The sequence below is a fragment of the Oncorhynchus masou genome, chromosome 32, assembly GCF_036934945.1.
Source record: "Oncorhynchus masou masou isolate Uvic2021 chromosome 32, UVic_Omas_1.1, whole genome shotgun sequence".
NCBI lineage: Eukaryota > Metazoa > Chordata > Actinopteri > Salmoniformes > Salmonidae > Oncorhynchus > Oncorhynchus masou.
Genome location: NC_088243.1, coordinates 85187423 through 85205064, shown reverse-complemented (window position 1 = coordinate 85205064; position 17642 = coordinate 85187423). Strand labels below are relative to the sequence as shown.

Genomic DNA, 17642 nt, shown 5'->3' with positions numbered 1-17642 from the left:
GGAGTTTTTCCTAGCCACCGTGCTTCTACACCTGCATTGCTTGCTGTTTGGGGTTTTAGGCTGGGTTTCTGTACAGCACTTTGAGATATCAGCTGATGTACAAAAAACTATATAAATAACTTTGATTTGATCAAATAGAAGTTTCGTATTTAAAAAAAAAGTTTTTACGATTGTACCGATATAAGTAGAACACGTGATATCCCGGCAAATTTGAGAAAAACACACTTTATTTCGGCGTTGTCCCCAGATATGAGGCTATAGTAGCATAGCATTTCTCCCCATTGAATACATGCGGTTGACGTCAACAACCTTAATCGAATTCTAAAATATGCATTAAAATGAGATGTTTCCACCAATACAAAGAAAGCATAGGCGGGAGCTAGACAGCACGTCCTGTCGCTTCATTTACAACGACTCCCATTGTTAGGGCGGAGAGATCTGCATCTTGTCAGTATATCTATCATCGTTGCGCTGAGCCAGTTGTATGACCATGACTTGTTCGCCGCCGAGTTGAACGTTTATGACACGTCTCCTTTGATTCATTTCATAATCATTGTAAAATAAGGTAATACGTAAATATTCTTTAAAAAGTGGACAACTGGTGAGTGATTTAAAAAAATGACAAGAACAACATTTTCTATTGTAAAACTTTACTTATAATATTTATTATACACAAAGGAGTACAGTACAGTTCAGTTCAGTTCATGAGTCTTCTCTATATGGCATCAATAAACATATCCCCCGTTTCTTCAGAAAATCTATGGTTGTGTTTCAGTTCTCTAAAAAACAAACAGGAGGGGCCAGAGAACTCTTCGAAGTAGACCTGTTGGCATAAACATCATCACAAAACACACAATGGAAAAAAAATAAAAACATTAGAAAAAAAGATAATATTGGTTTGAGAAATACAAAACTAGCCAACAAAAAAACAAACATCTATTTATCTGCCCCAGATGGTCAAGGGTGAGGCAGAAAGATGTTGTTGACACATTGATGGGCAAAAGCCATGTAAAAATGGTAGTGCTTCTGTTTGGGAATTCAGTACATCATTTTCTCATTTAGTTGATATGTGTTGGACCCAATTGATTGTTTTAAAAGGCTGAATATTAGATATTGTAAGGCCAATTGTCCAGTGATTCTCATAGTTGACATTCTAATTCTAAACATCAATTTAACCAATTCTAAAATTCATGAAAATTTAGCAAATTGTGCTCATTTCAAAAACATTGGATGAGACTCATGGGAAGGATTGTTATTTCATGGAATTTAACATTACCAGCAACCAAATAAAATGGACCCGTGTGTTTTGTGCATTGGAAGTGTGCTGCTACATGTTTGAATGCAGAACATATACAGCAGAACATGACACAAAAGTTATGAACTGAAGGTCTCAGAACAACCTTTCTAAAATGTACAGATGTTTCAGGACACGTCACAGCTTCAGAGTGATGGATAAACCACCCTGTTGGAAAAGCTGCCCGATGAATCAATATTAGTTATGACAGAGAACATGAGACATTCTGCTTGGCTCTTCAGTTAACTGACTTTTAGTGATGCAAGCAACCAGCCTTCCAGCCAGACGATGAAGAGTCTATACTAAGGGTTTTTTGTTAAAATGTTTACAGCACCACAACACTCAATTCAGAGGTATAAAACTCTACTTTAAAAAGTCTAAAAGCACTGTTCTTTAGGCCATGAGTTAATACATGACTAGTATTGCTTGATTCTATAACAGCAGACACGTGCGTGCACTCAAACATACATCACTTTCACTCAAAATATACATTGTGTCAGCTCCCAAACAGACAATAGACATTCTCTTGCCAGAAGTGACTGTTGAATGACCTTTAATGATGGAATCATAGAACTAGAATGTGTTTCATTTCCTTCTAATTCTGTGGATGGAACAGTAACACAAGCCATAAATGAAGGTCAAAACATTGATGTGCACACATCTAACAGGAGTGATGTTCTGAACTCTTGGAATGTTTCTGTTTGTCCAGCTATAAACATCTTAATGTAATGAACAAACAATCTGTGATCGTAAAATCAGGGATTTTGAGAGTCTTCTCAACAATCTTTTGCAGTAGACAAAAAGGGTTTTCTTCACCGTTCGAGAGATACACTTTAGATTTCAACATTGGGTTGATTTGTAACAATGTTATAAGTCCAAACCAGTAGTTGGTTATGGCTTTTTAAAATCAGTGATCATTGAGAGCATATCGTTGATTATTCTTGATAACTGGTCGAGCTCCTAAATCGAACACCATGGCTACACTGACCCTGCGCGTGTTGATTTTGTCTATTCGAACTAGACGCCATGACACACAGGTTAAAATAACAAAACCAACTGTGATCCAACTATATTCATTTGGGACCAGGTTGAAACACACATGAAACATTCATGGACAATAAGCCAGATAGCTGTTGTTAGCGGTTTGTCCTGGGAGATGAACATTGGGTTGTTATTTTACCTGATCATTTTGTAAAAAAAAGAAAGAAAATGTAACCTTTATTTAACTAGGCAAGTCAGTTAAGAACAAATTCTTATTTACAATGATGGCCTACACCGGACAAACCCGGACGATGCTGGGCCAATTGTGCGCCGCCCTATGGGACTCCCAATCACGGCTGGATGTAATACAGACTGGATTCGAACCAGGGTGTCTGAGATGCAGTGCCTTAGACTGCTGCACCACTCGGGAGGCCATGCATGTGGTCCCATTGTTAGCTGTGTGTCGCTCCATTCCAACCAATAATCCACAGATAAAAAGGGAAACCTAGCTGTCTTTGATTAATATCTCCAGATTTCTCCTTTCAAGCAACCATGTTGGGTTGTATCTTCATGAAAACCAAAAAGGATATGAGAGATGTGGGACTTGGAGCGCATTGAGTGTCTCAAATATAACCAAGTTCTATTTTAGATTTAGGAATCAGAGAGGTTAGTTGACATGTGTAAACAGTGTGGATGAAATGACTGAATAACATGTATATGTATTTTGCAACATGGCCGGTCGAGGCAGGGTGTGGCTGAGTGAGGTTGCCCATCCTGTTTTGTTTTCCAATTGTAAAAAATAAAATTAAAAAAAAGCAAGAACAAAAATGTAAACAACTTTTTTGAGAGGAAGAAAAACAGCACCAGACACTAATAACATATCAACGGAAGGACCAGAGGCTGACCAGAGCAGTCCTCCCAGCCCATGAGCACCACTTCCTATCCCTTACACAACGTTAGTCCAGTCCAGTCCACACTGTGCTATGCTGTGCTGTGCTGGGGATAGGAAGGCGATGCAGTAGGAACACAAAGGCAGCTTCGTATTTCACTTGGTACCACCAGGACAATCTCTCTCTCTCTGTCTTTCTCTCTCTGTCTCTCATTGTCTGTCCATCTGAATGTCACTCTAGTGAGATGAGAGCTAGAAACAGTATTTTCGTAGAGATGGATAGATCTAAGAAGGAATGGAAGACAAGGGGGAGGGATGAAAATGGAGTTCATTTCTCTTCGTCCTCCACCCTCCCCCACTCCTCCTCCTCTCCCTCTACCTCCCCCTCATCGTCTGGCTCCTCCTCCATGTAGTCCCCCCAGGTATCATACACATCTCCCCCTTCCTCCTCCTCTTCTCCTAGTCCGCCCTCATACTGCTCATCTTCTTCCTCCTCCTCCTCATCCTCAAATACCTCCATTGCCTCTTCTTCCTCCTCGTCCTCGCCTTCCTCCTCCTCCTCCTCTTCTTCCTCTCCTTCTTCCTCCTCTGCGTCCTCTTCTATCCCACCCACCTGTCCGTCTTCCAGCTCTCCATCCTCCTCTTCTTTCTCGTCCTTGTAGGAGGAGGGGGGAGAAGGAGGGGAGAAGTGCAGTATTTGACTATCAGACATGTAGGGACTGCTAGGGGGTCCGTATGAGAAAGTGTTGGAGGTCTGGGAGGTGTTGAGGAACAGGCTCCCTGTAGGGGGCAGTAGCGAGTCCTGGGCCAGGCCTGGAGCAACTGTGGAGGAGATAGAACCAGCAGTGGTGGAACCAGCCCTGGGTGGGACCTGACCCTGGGGGTGGGTGTGGAGGTGGGGGAGAGGCATGCCCCCAGGAGGTACGTACTCCCTGATCTCCCCTGGTTCCAGGGGCTCGGGTCCACAGGGGTCGTGATCGTTGCAGGCGAGCCGCCCGTCTATCTTAGAGATGAAGAGCAAGCCCTCACGGTGCTGCGTGCAGAAGGAGCTGGGACACATCTCACAGAAGGAGGCTGCCTCATGACCGCAGATGTCACACTGGTGCCAGGGACACTCCCAACGGCCTTAGAATACAGACACAGAATCACTGCTACAGCAGAGATCACCAGACACATTCATGTAATACAGATCCTTACACTCCTTCAGGAAACTCCAGCTTTGAGGTTTGAACAAAAGCTAAAACTACTACTACAATTTCTTTCCTTCTCCGATGTACTAAATCAATCTAACCCACAGGGCACAATCTGGTTGAATCAACATTGTTTCAGCGTAATTTATTAGCTTATTGTGACGTGGAATCTACGTAGAAAATACATTGGATTTGAAAAAAGTAGTCAATGAAAAATTTTTCAGGGTGACATTTCATCCACAGGATTATGTCATCATGGTAACCACATTTCAACATAGACAAACCTTGTATAAAATATGTTGAATTTGTATCTTTTAAAACAACATCAGCTCTTCAACGTTATATCAACTATCCAAAGAAAAAAACTATAGGTCCGGCAGCACCTCCTACTGGAGAATTGTTTTATCTACAGCCTCCCTTTGGTTTCTCATCCAGGGTTTTAACCAAACCCAGCTATGTTGTTTGTCACTGACTATTACCAATGTGCTATCGTGAGAATGATCTTAGAAAGATCTCCACTTAAAAACAAAATAGATTCACTGTTGCTATTGAAGTCATTCCAAACGGTAGGTTTATTAACAGAGCAAATTAAATGTGACCATTATCACTATATCCTCAATGATACTATTTAGGACTGTATAGCATTAGGGAAGTCATCAACAGACATTGTTTAAATTCAACCAAGGATTCAACTAAAAATAGACAATACAAAAGGCATGGTGTTTCAAGCCCTGGTTGATTTAATGATATTTAGTGATGATAAATTGTGTTTGGTTGTCAACGGAACCAAATATCAACATTTGAAGGAGGAGATGTACAGTGCATTCGGAAAATATTACAGTCTTATTCTACAATTGATTAAATTAATCTACACACAATACCCTATAACGACAAAGCAAAAACAGTTTTTATTTAGCAACTGTATAAAACAAATTAAAATGAAATGCCTTATTTACATACATATTCAGACCCTTTGCTATGAGACTCAAAATTGAGCTCAGGTGCATCCTGTTTCCATTGATCATCTTTGAGATGTTTCTACAACTTGATTGGAGTCCAACCTGTGGTAAATTCAATTGATTGGACATGATTTGGAAAGGCACTTACCTGTCCATATAAGGCCCCACAGTTGACAGTGCATGTCAGAGCCATAACCAAGCCATGAGGTTGAAGGAATTGTCCTTAGAGCTCCAAGACAGGATTGTGTCGAAGCACAGTTCTGGGGAAGGGGACCAGAAAATGTCTGCAGCATTGAAGGTCCCCAAAAACACAGTGGCCTCCATCATTCTTAAATGGAATAAGTTTGGAACCACTAAGACTCTTCCTAGAGCTGGCCGCCGGCCAAACTAAGCAATCGGGCGAGAAGGGCCTTGGTTAGGGAGGTGACCAAGAACCCGATGGTCACTGTGACAGAGCTCCAGAGTTCCTCTGTGGAGATGGGAGAACTCTTTCTCTGCAACACTCCACCAACCAGGCCTTTGTGGTAGAGTGGCCAGACAGAAGCCACTCCTCAGTAAAAGGCATATGACAGCCCGCTTGGAGTTTCCCAAAAGGCACCTAAATGACTCTCAGACTATGAGAAACAAGATTCTCTGGTCTGATGAAACCAAGATTGAAACCCTTGTCCTAAATGCCAAGTGTCACGTCTGCAGGAAACCTGTCACCATCCCTACGGTGAAGGATGGTGGTGGCAGCATCATTCTGTGGGTATGTTTTTCAGCAGCAGGGACTGGGAGACTAGTCAGGATTGAGGGAAGATGAACTGAGCAAAGTACAGAGATCGTTGATCAAAACCTGCTCCAGAGCGCTCATGACCTCAGACTGGGGCGAAGGTTCACCTTCCAACAAGATAACGACACTAAGCACACGGCCAAGACAATGCCGGAGTGGCTTCAGAACAATTCTCTGAATGTCCTTCAGTGGCCCAGCCAGAACCCGGACTTGAAACGGTTCTAACATCTCTGGAGAAACCTGAAAATAGCTGTGCAGCAACGCTCCCCATCCAACCTGACACAGCTTGAGAGGATCTGCAGCGAAGAATGGGAGAAACTCCCCAAATACAGGTGTGCCAAACCTGTAGCATCATACCCAAGAAGACTCTAGGCTGAGCTTGAGAGGATCTGCAGAGAAGAATGGGAGAGACTCCCCAAATACAGGTGTGCCAAACCTGTAGCATCATACCCAAGAAGACTCGAGGCTGAGCATGAGAGGACCTGCAGAGAAGAATGGGAGAAACTCCCCAAATACAGGTGTGCCAAACCTGTAGCATCATACCCAAGAAGACTCTAGGCTGAGCTTGAGAGGATCTGCAGAGAAGAATGGGAGAGACTCCCCAAATACAGGTGTGCCAAACCTGTAGCATCATACCCAAGAAGACTCGAGGCTGAGCATGAGAGGACCTGCAGAGAAGAATGGGAGAAACTCCCCAAATACAGGTGTGCCAAGCCTGTAGCATCATACCCAAGAAGACTCGAGGCTGTGCTTTAGAGGACCTGCAGAGGGTCTAAATACTAATGGAGATGTATTACAAGTAAAAAACTGATCACATTGCACTGTTTTTGCTTTGTCATTATGGGGTATTGTGATGTCATTATGGGGTATTGTGATGTCATTATGGGGTATTGTGATGTCATTACGGGGTATTGTGATGTCATTACGGGGTATTGTGATGTCATTATGGGGTATTGTGTGTAGATTGAGGATTTCTATTTATTTAATACATTTTAGAATAAGGCTGTAACGTCACGAAATGTGGAAAAAGTCAAGGGGTCTGAATCATTTCCAATTGCACCGTCTTCTAAGTTAAAGAATTAAACCAGACTAAGTCTGTGGTACAGATAGAACTATCCAAGCAGAAGATACATCTCCTTCAAATGTTGATATTTGGTTGCGTTGACAACCAAACACATTTCAATATAATTTTTGAAATACAATAAATAGCCTATTAACTTGTCGACAAGTAAACAAATTATATGTTGGATTCAAGTCTCCAATTCAATCAAAAATAAAAGTTAAAGAATGGGATAAGTCTGTGGCTCAGATGGAACATTCCAAGCAGAAGATACATCTCCTTCAAATGTTGATGTTTGGTTGAGATGACAACCAAACACAATTTAATATTAGGCCTACTTTTGTAACACAGTATAGCCTGAAGTTAAAGACATGCTCCGGTAAATATTTTTTAAACCTCACACTTTGGGCTGGATGTGTCAATGTGTAGTTCATACATGCATCATCTATTAATTAACTACGAAATACCTAACTTGAAAGCAACTGTTTTATGGAAGCTGTGCAGTGCCATTTTCCCTACATTTACCCTCACTTGGGCCAGCCCCCTAGCAATTTGAGTATCAGCCAATTATCTCCAGCCCCTCGCCATTGGAGTGACAGATAGCAAGACCCACATACGGTAGAGCGAGAGAACAACGACATGGTGCGCATATCTGCACATTTGAAACATAGTACGCAATTGTTTGGGGCCCACTTTCGGATCGTGGGCGCTAATTTCAAAAACTACTGGCTAAAGAGTAATCAAACGTACCGGAGAATCTCTTTAAGGCTAATGTCAAACAAATAAATAATTCTACCTTAAACTGAGAAACACATTCATGGCCACATTTTAAGGTTACTATAACTATCATCTTCTCATGTAATCTTATAAGGTGTGCATGTTCCAGGTAGCATGCATAGGTCATTGCAGGTCTGTGGAGATCGTCACAATACCTGTAGTAAACTGACCAGAACCTCAAAAAGCATTGGTCACTGCAGGTCTGTGGAGATCGTCACAATACCTGTAGTAAACTGACCAGAACCTCAAAAAGCATTGGTCACTGCAGGTCTGTGGAGATCGTCACAATACCTGTAGTAAACTGACCAGAACCTCAAAAAGCATTGGTCACTGCACATGTACTTTTAAATGTAATCTTAACTGTAATCCAGGTCATTTGGTTGTGCTATTAGATGAAGCACAGTGATAAAACAATAATCTTTTATGTTTATTTATACATCTGACATTTGAACTTTTCTGGGCTTTTAAATGGTTTGAAAGTGCAATGATAGACATTTGGGTGACAACTCAACCAAAAAACCAGACATTGTTTTTCCATTGGAATTCAATTGTACTTTTAGATGGTTGACAGCATAGTGGTAATTTGAAATGTATGTAATTCTGTCCTTGAGCTGTTCTTGTTGTGTATTACGTCATGTTTCATGTTCTGTGTTGGACCCCAGGAAGAGTAGCTACTGCTTTTGCAACAGCTAATGGGGATCTTAATAAAATACCAAATAGGAAATTCAACTAACTTTTGGCTGTCTTTTTGAGTGGCTGAATATACAGTCGGTGGTAATGTCATTGATCCAACCTCTCAAACAAATATTACCCAATTATTCATGTTGAAATTATGCTGTGTGCCCAGTGGGAAGTTACACACACCACCTCCACATGTCCAAATCCCTTGCTGATGAATTGTAAGGACAAAATCATCTACAGACAACAACCTCTTAGGCAAGTCCCATTCATAATCACACATAATATAACAGCCATTTTGGGTCAAAGAGCCTTCATGGGGCAGGTGGTTTCTCGCCCCTTCACTCACCTGCAGGTCTCTTGGCCAGGTTGAGACAGTCTGCGTGGTAGACCTTGGGACATCCTGTCTTCTTACAGGACACGATCTGTCCTCCGTCCCCACAGCTGAAGCACTCGTCCTCCCTCTCCTTCGTCACCTCCTGCTGAGGCTTCCTCTTCACCAGAACCTTCTTCTTGCCCTCCTTTAGTTCCCTTCCTTCTCGTGCTTTAGACGGCTGGTTCTGGGAGACAAGACATACGCACACACAGGTCATTACTTTAGTCTGCTATATTCCCCAGTCTGCTATATTCCCCAGTCTGCTATATTCCCCAGTCTGCTATATTCCCCAGTCTGCCTTTAGTCTGCTATATTCCCCAGTCTACCTTTAGTCTACTATATTCCCCAGTCTGCTATATTCCCCAGTCTACCTTTAGTCTACTATATTCCCCAGTCTGCCTTTAGTCTGCTATATTCCCCAGTCTACCTTTAGTCTACTATATTCCCCAGTCTGCTATATTCCCCAGTCTACCTTTAGTCTACTATATTCCCCAGTCTGCCTTTAGTCTGCTATATTCCCCAGTCTACCTTTAGTCTACTATATTCCCCAGTCTGCTATATTCCCCAGTCTGCTATATTCCCCAGTCTGCTATATTCCCCAGTCTGCCTTTAGTCTGCTATATTCCCCAGTCTGCTATATTCCCCAGTCTGCTATATTCCCCAGTCTGCTATATTCCCCAGTCTGCTATATTCCCCAGTCTGCTATATTCCCCAGTCTACCTTTAGTCTGCTATATTCCCCAGTCTGCTATATTCCCCAGTCTGCTATATTCCCCAGTCTGCTATATTCCCCAGTCTGCTATATTCCCCAGTCTGCTATATTCCCCAGTCTGCTATATTCCCCAGTCTGCTATATTCCCCAGTCTGCTATATTCCCCAGTCTACCTTTAGACTGCTATATTCCCCAGTCTGCTATATTCCCCAGTCTGCTATATTCCCCAGTCTGCTATATTCCCCAGTCTGCTATATTCCCCAGTCTGCTATATTCCCCAGTCTACCTTTAGTCTACTATATTCCCCAGTCTGCCTTTAGTCTGCTATATTCCCCAGTCTACCTTTAGACTGCTATATTCCCCAGTCTGCTATATTCCCCAGTCTGCTATATTCCCCAGTCTACCTTTAGTCTACTATATTCCCCAGTCTGCTATATTCCCCAGTCTACCTTTAGTCTACTATATTCCCCAGTCTGCCTTTAGTCTGCTATATTCCCCAGTCTGCCTTTAGTCTGCTATATTCCCCAGTCTACCTTTAGTCTACTATATTTCCCAGTCTGCTATATTCCCCAGTCTGCCTTTAGTCTGCTATATTCCCCAGTCTACCTTTAGTCTACTATATTCCCCAGTCTGCTATATTCCCCAGTCTGCCTTTAGTCTGCTATATTCCCCAGTCTGCTATATTCCCCAGTCTGCTATATTCCCCAGTCTGCTATATTCCCCAGTCTGCTATATTCCCCAGTCTGCCTTTAGTCTACTATATTCCCCAGTCTACTATATTCTCCAGTCTGCCTTTAGTCTGCTATATTCCCCAGTCTGCTATATTCCCCAGTCTGCTATATTCCCCAGTCTGCTATATTCCCCAGTCTACCTTTAGTCTACTATATTCCCCAGTCTGCCTTTAGTCTGCTATATTCCCCAGTCTACCTTTAGTCTACTATATTCCCCAGTCTGCTATATTCCCCAGTCTACCTTTAGTCTACTATATTCCCCAGTCTGCTATATTCCCCAGTCTGCTATATTCCCCAGTCTGCTATATTCCCCAGTCTGCTATATTCCCCAGTCTGCTATATTCCCCAGTCTGCTATATTCCCCAGTCTGCCTTTAGGCTGCTATATTCCCCAGTCTACCTTTAGACTGCTATATCCCCCAGTCTGCTATATTCCCCAGTCTGCTATATTCCCCAGTCTGCTATATTCCCCAGTCTGCCTTTAGGCTGCTATATTCCCCAGTCTGCCTTTAGACTGCTATATTCCCCAGTCTGCTATATTCCCCAGTCTGCTATATTCCCCAGTCTGCTATATTCCCCAGTCTACCTTTAGACTGCTATATTCCCCAGTCTGCTATATTCCCAAGTCTGCTATATTCCCCAGTCTGCTATATTCCCCAGTCTGCTATATTCCCCAGTCTGCTATATTCCCCAGTCTACCTTTAGACTGCTATATTCCCCAGTCTGCTATATTCCCCAGTCTGCTATATTCCCCAGTCTGCTACATTCCCCAGTCTGCTATATTCCCCAGTCTGCTATATTCCCCAGTCTGCTATATTCCCCAGTCTGCTATATTCCCCAGTCTGCTATATTCCCCAGTCTGCTATATTCCCCAGTCTACCTTTAGTCTGCTATATTCCCCAGTCTGCTATATTCCCCAGTCTACCTTTAGACTGCTATATTCCCCAGTCTGCCTTTAGTCTGCTATATTCCCCAGTCTGCCTTTAGTCTGCTATATTCCCCAGTCTGCTATATTCCCCAGTCTACCTTTAGACTGCTATATTCCCCAGTCTGCTATATTCTCCAGTCTGCTATATTCCCCAGTCTACCTTTAGTCTGCTATATTCCCCAGTCTGCTATATTCCCCAGTCTACCTTTAGACTGCTATATTCCCCAGTCTGCCTTTAGTCTGCTATATTCCCCAGTCTGCCTTTAGTCTGCTATATTCCCCAGTCTGCTATATTCCCCAGTCTGCTATATTCCCCAGTCTGCTATATTCTCCAGTCTGCTATATTCCCCAGTCTGCTATATTCCCCAGTCTACCTGTAGACTGCTATATTCCCCAGTCTACCTTTAGACTGCTATATTCCCCAGTCTGCTATATTCCCCAGTCTGCCTTTAGTCTGCTATATTCCCCAGTCTACCTTTAGACTGCTATATTCCCCAGTCTGCTATATTCCCCAGTCTGCTATATTCCCCAGTCTGCTATATTCCCCAGTCTGCTATATTCCCTCAGTCTGCTTTATTTCCCATTCTGCCTTTAGACTGCTATATTCCCCAGTCTGCTATATTCCCCAGTCTGCTATATTCCCCAGTCTGCTATATTCCCCAGTCTGCTATATTCCCCAGTCTGCTATATTCCCCAGTCTGCTATATTCCCCAGTCTGCTATATTCTCCAGTCTGCTATATTCCCCAGTCTGCTATATTCCCCAGTCTACCTGTAGACTGCTATATTCCCCAGTCTACCTTTAGACTGCTATATTCCCCAGTCTGCTATATTCCCCAGTCTGCCTTTAGTCTGCTATATTCCCCAGTCTACCTTTAGACTGCTATATTCCCCAGTCTGCTATATTCCCCAGTCTGCTATATTCCCCAGTCTGCTATATTCCCCAGTCTGCCTTTAGACTGCTATATTCCCCAGTCTGCCTTTAGTCTGCTATATTCCCCAGTCTGCCTTTAGTCTACTATATTCCCCAGTCTACCTTTAGACTGCTATATTCCCCAGTCTGCTATATTCCCCAGTCTGCCTTTAGTCTACTATATTCCCCAGTCTACCTTTAGACTGCTATATTCCCCAGTCTGCTATATTCCCCAGTCTGCCTTTAGTCTGCTATATTCCCCAGTCTACCTTTAGACTGCTATATTCCCCAGTCTGCTATATTCCCCAGTCTGCTATATTCCCCAGTCTGCTATATTCCCCAGTCTGCTATATTCCCCAGTCTGCTATATTCCCTCAGTCTGCTTTATTTCCCATTCTGCCTTTAGACTGCTATATTCCCCAGTCTGCTATATTCCCCAGTCTGCTATATTCCCCAGTCTGCTATATTCCCCAGTCTACCTTTAGACTGCTATATTCCCCAGTCTGCCTTTAGTCTGCTATATTCCCCAGTCTGCCTTTAGTCTACTATATTCCCCAGTCTACCTTTAGTCTGCTATATTCCCCAGTCTACCTTTAGACTGCTATATTCCCCAGTCTGCTATATTCCCCAGTCTGCTATATTCCCCAGTCTGCTATATTCCCCAGTCTACCTTTAGACTGCTATATTCCCCAGTCTGCCTTTAGACTGCTATATTCCCCAGTCTGCCTTTAGACTGCTATATTCCCCAGTCTGCCTTTAGACTGCTATATTCCCCAGTCTGCCTTTAGACTGCTATATTCCCCAGTTTACCTTTAGTCTGCTATATTCCCCAGTCTGCTATATTCCCCAGTCTGCCTTTAGACTGCTATATTCCCCAGTCTGCCTTTAGTCTACTATATTCCCCAGTCTGCCTTTAGTCTACTATATTCCCCAGTCTGCTATATTCCCCAGTCTGCTATATTCCCCAGTCTGCCTTTAGTCTACTATATTCCCCAGTCTGCCTTTAGACTGCTATATTCCCCAGTCTACCTTTAGACTGCTATATTCCCCAGTCTGCCTTTAGTCTACTATATTCCCCAGTCTGCCTTTAGACTGCTATATTCCCCAGTCTGCCTTTAGTCTACTATATTCCCCAGTCTGCTATATTCCCCAGTCTACCTTTAGACTGCTATATTCCCCAGTCTGCCCTTAGTCTACTATATTCCCCAGTCTGCTATATTCCCCAGTCTGCCTTTAGTCTACTATATTCCCCAGTCTGCTATATTCCCCAGTCTGCCTTTAGACTGCTATATTCCCCAGTCTGCCTTAAGTCTACTATATTCCCCAGTCTGCTATATTCCCCAGTCTGCCTTTAGACTGCTACATTCCCCAGTCTGCTATATTCCCCAGTCTGCTATATTCCCCAGTCTGCTATATTCCCCAGTCTGCCTTTAGACTGCTATATTCCCCAGTCTGCCTTAAGTCTACTATATTCCCCAGTCTGCTATATTCCCCAGTCTGCCTTTAGACTGCTACATTCCCCAGTCTGCTATATTCTCCAGTCTGCTATATTCCCCAGTCTGCTATATTCCCCAGTCTGCTATATTCCCCAGTCTACCTTTAGACTGCTATATTCCCCAGTCTACCTTTAGACTGCTATATTCTCCAGTCTGCTATATTCCCCAGTCTGCCTTTAGACTGCTACATTCCCCAGTCTGCTATATTCCCCAGTCTGCTATATTCCCCAGTCTGCTATATTCCCCAGTCTACCTTTAGACTGCTATATTCTCCAGTCTGCTATATTCCCCAGTCTGCTATATTCCCCAGTCTGCTATATTCCCCAGTCTACCTTTAGACTGCTATATTCCCCAGTCTACCTTTAGACTGCTATATTCTCCAGTCTGCTATATTCCCCAGTCTGCTATATTCCCCAGTCTGCCTTTAGACTGCTACATTCTCCAGTCTGCTATATTCCCCAGTCTGCTATATTCCCCAGTCTACCTTTAGACTGCTATATTCCCCAGTCTACCTTTAGACTGCTATATTCTCCAGTCTGCTATATTCCCCAGTCTGCTATATTCCCCAGTCTGCTATATTCCCCAGTCTACCTTTAGACTGCTATATTCCCCAGTCTGCTATATTCCCCAGTCTACCTTTAGACTGCTATATTCTCCAGTCTGCTATATTCCCCAGTCTGCTATATTCCCCAGTCTGCTATATTCCCCAGTCTGCTATATTCCCCAGTCTGCCTTTAGACTGCTATATTCCCCAGTCTACCTTTAGACTGCTATATTCCCCAGTCTGCCTTTAGTCTACTATATTCCCCAGTCTGCCTTTAGACTGCTATATTCCCCAGTCTGCCTTTAGTCTACTATATTCCCCAGTCTGCTATATTCCCCAGTCTACCTTTAGACTGCTATATTCCCCAGTCTGCCTTTAGTCTACTATATTCCCCAGTCTGCTATATTCCCCAGTCTGCCTTTAGTCTACTATATTCCCCAGTCTGCTATATTCCCCAGTCTGCCTTTAGACTGCTATATTCCCCAGTCTGCCTTAAGTCTACTATATTCCCCAGTCTGCTATATTCCCCAGTCTGCCTTTAGACTGCTACATTCCCCAGTCTGCTATATTCCCCAGTCTGCTATATTCCCCAGTCTGCTATATTCCCCAGTCTGCCTTTAGACTGCTATATTCCCCAGTCTGCCTTAAGTCTACTATATTCCCCAGTCTGCTATATTCCCCAGTCTGCCTTTAGACTGCTACATTCCCCAGTCTGCTATATTCTCCAGTCTGCTATATTCCCCAGTCTGCTATATTCCCCAGTCTGCTATATTCCCCAGTCTGCTATATTCCCCAGTCTGCTATATTCCCCAGTCTGCTATATTCCCCAGTCTACCTTTAGACTGCTATATTCCCCAGTCTACCTTTAGACTGCTATATTCCCCAGTCTACCTTTAGACTGCTATATTCCCCAGTCTACCTTTAGACTGCTATATTCTCCAGTCTGCTATATTCCCCAGTCTGCCTTTAGACTGCTACATTCCCCAGTCTGCTATATTCCCCAGTCTGCTATATTCCCCAGTCTGCTATATTCCCCAGTCTACCTTTAGACTGCTATATTCTCCAGTCTGCTATATTCCCCAGTCTGCTATATTCCCCAGTCTGCTATATTCCCCAGTCTACCTTTAGACTGCTATATTCCCCAGTCTACCTTTAGACTGCTATATTCTCCAGTCTGCTATATTCCCCAGTCTGCTATATTCCCCAGTCTGCCTTTAGACTGCTACATTCTCCAGTCTGCTATATTCCCCAGTCTGCTATATTCCCCAGTCTACCTTTAGACTGCTATATTCCCCAGTCTACCTTTAGACTGCTATATTCTCCAGTCTGCTATATTCCCCAGTCTGCTATATTCCCCAGTCTGCTATATTCCCCAGTCTACCTTTAGACTGCTATATTCCCCAGTCTGCTATATTCCCCAGTCTACCTTTAGACTGCTATATTCTCCAGTCTGCTATATTCCCCAGTCTGCTATATTCCCCAGTCTGCTATATTCCCCAGTCTGCTATATTCCCCAGTCTGCCTTTAGACTGCTATATTCCCCAGTCTGCCTTTAGACTGCTATATTCCCCAGTCTGCTATATTCCCCAGTCTGCTATATTCCCCAGTCTGCTATATTCCCCAGTCTGCTATATTCCCCAGTCTGCTATATTCCCCAGTCTGCTATATTCCCCAGTTTACCTTTAGACTGCTATATTCCCCAGTCTGCTATATTCCCCAGTCTACTATATTCCCCAGTTTACCTTTAGACTGCTATATTCCCCAGTCTGCTATATTCCCCAGTCTGCTATATTCCCCAGTCTGCTATATTCTCCAGTCTGCTATATTCCCTCAGTCTGCTATATTCCCCAGTTTACCTTTAGACTGCTATATTCCCCAGTCTGCTATATTCCCCAGTCTGCTATATTCCCTCAGTCTGCTATATTCCCCAGTTTACCTTTAGACTGCTATATTCCCCAGTCTGCCTTTAGACTGCTATATTCCCCAGTCAGCCTTTAGACTGCTATATTCCCCAGTCTGCCTTTAGACTGCTATATTCCCCAGTCTGCCTTTAGACTGCTATATTCCCCAGTTTACCTTTAGACTGCTATATTCCCCAGTCTGCCTTTAGACTGCTATATTCCCCAGTCTGCTATATTCTCCAGTCTGCCTTTAGACTGCTATATTCCCCAGTCTGCTATATTCTCCAGTCTGCTATATTCCCCAGTCTGCTATATACCCCAGTCTGCTATATCCCCCAGTCTGCTATATTCCCCAGTCTGCTATATTCCCCAGTCTGCCTTTAGACTGCTATATTCCCCAGTCTGCTATATTCCCCAGTCTGCTATATTCCCCAGTCTGCTATATTCCCCAGTCTGCCTTTAGACTGCTATATTCCCCAGTCTACCTTTAGACTGCTATATTCCCCAGTCTGCCTTTAGTCTACTATATTCCCCAGTCTGCCTTTAGACTGCTATATTCCCCAGTCTGCCTTTAGTCTACTATATTCCCCAGTCTGCTATATTCCCCAGTCTACCTTTAGACTGCTATATTCCCCAGTCTGCCTTTAGTCTACTATATTCCCCAGTCTGCTATATTCCCCAGTCTGCCTTTAGTCTACTATATTCCCCAGTCTGCTATATTCCCCAGTCTGCCTTTAGACTGCTATATTCCCCAGTCTGCCTTAAGTCTACTATATTCCCCAGTCTGCTATATTCCCCAGTCTGCCTTTAGACTGCTACATTCCCCAGTCTGCTATATTCCCCAGTCTGCTATATTCCCCAGTCTGCTATATTCCCCAGTCTGCCTTTAGACTGCTATATTCCCCAGTCTGCCTTAAGTCTACTATATTCCCCAGTCTGCTATATTCCCCAGTCTGCCTTTAGACTGCTACATTCCCCAGTCTGCTATATTCTCCAGTCTGCTATATTCCCCAGTCTGCTATATTCCCCAGTCTGCTATATTCCCCAGTCTACCTTTAGACTGCTATATTCCCCAGTCTACCTTTAGACTGCTATATTCTCCAGTCTGCTATATTCCCCAGTCTGCCTTTAGACTGCTACATTCCCCAGTCTGCTATATTCCCCAGTCTGCTATATTCCCCAGTCTGCTATATTCCCCAGTCTACCTTTAGACTGCTATATTCTCCAGTCTGCTATATTCCCCAGTCTGCTATATTCCCCAGTCTGCTATATTCCCCAGTCTACCTTTAGACTGCTATATTCCCCAGTCTACCTTTAGACTGCTATATTCTCCAGTCTGCTATATTCCCCAGTCTGCTATATTCCCCAGTCTGCCTTTAGACTGCTACATTCTCCAGTCTGCTATATTCCCCAGTCTGCTATATTCCCCAGTCTACCTTTAGACT

At 43.5% G+C, this 17642-nt stretch overlaps 1 protein-coding gene across 1 annotated transcript in view; it reads right to left on the bottom strand.

Moving 5' to 3' along the window:
* Positions 1–633: 633 nt before the first annotated feature.
* LOC135526731 (histone-lysine N-methyltransferase, H3 lysine-36 specific-like) overlaps positions 634–17642 on the bottom strand; it is a 54078-nt gene continuing 37069 nt past the window's right edge. The window contains exons 19-20 of the mRNA XM_064955347.1: positions 8950–9160; positions 634–4289 (exon numbers count right to left, since the gene is read on the bottom strand). Of these exons, the coding sequence (XP_064811419.1) occupies positions 3493–4289; positions 8950–9160 (1008 nt within the window). The 3' untranslated portion in view covers positions 634–3492. The remainder of the gene's footprint in view (positions 4290–8949; positions 9161–17642) is intronic.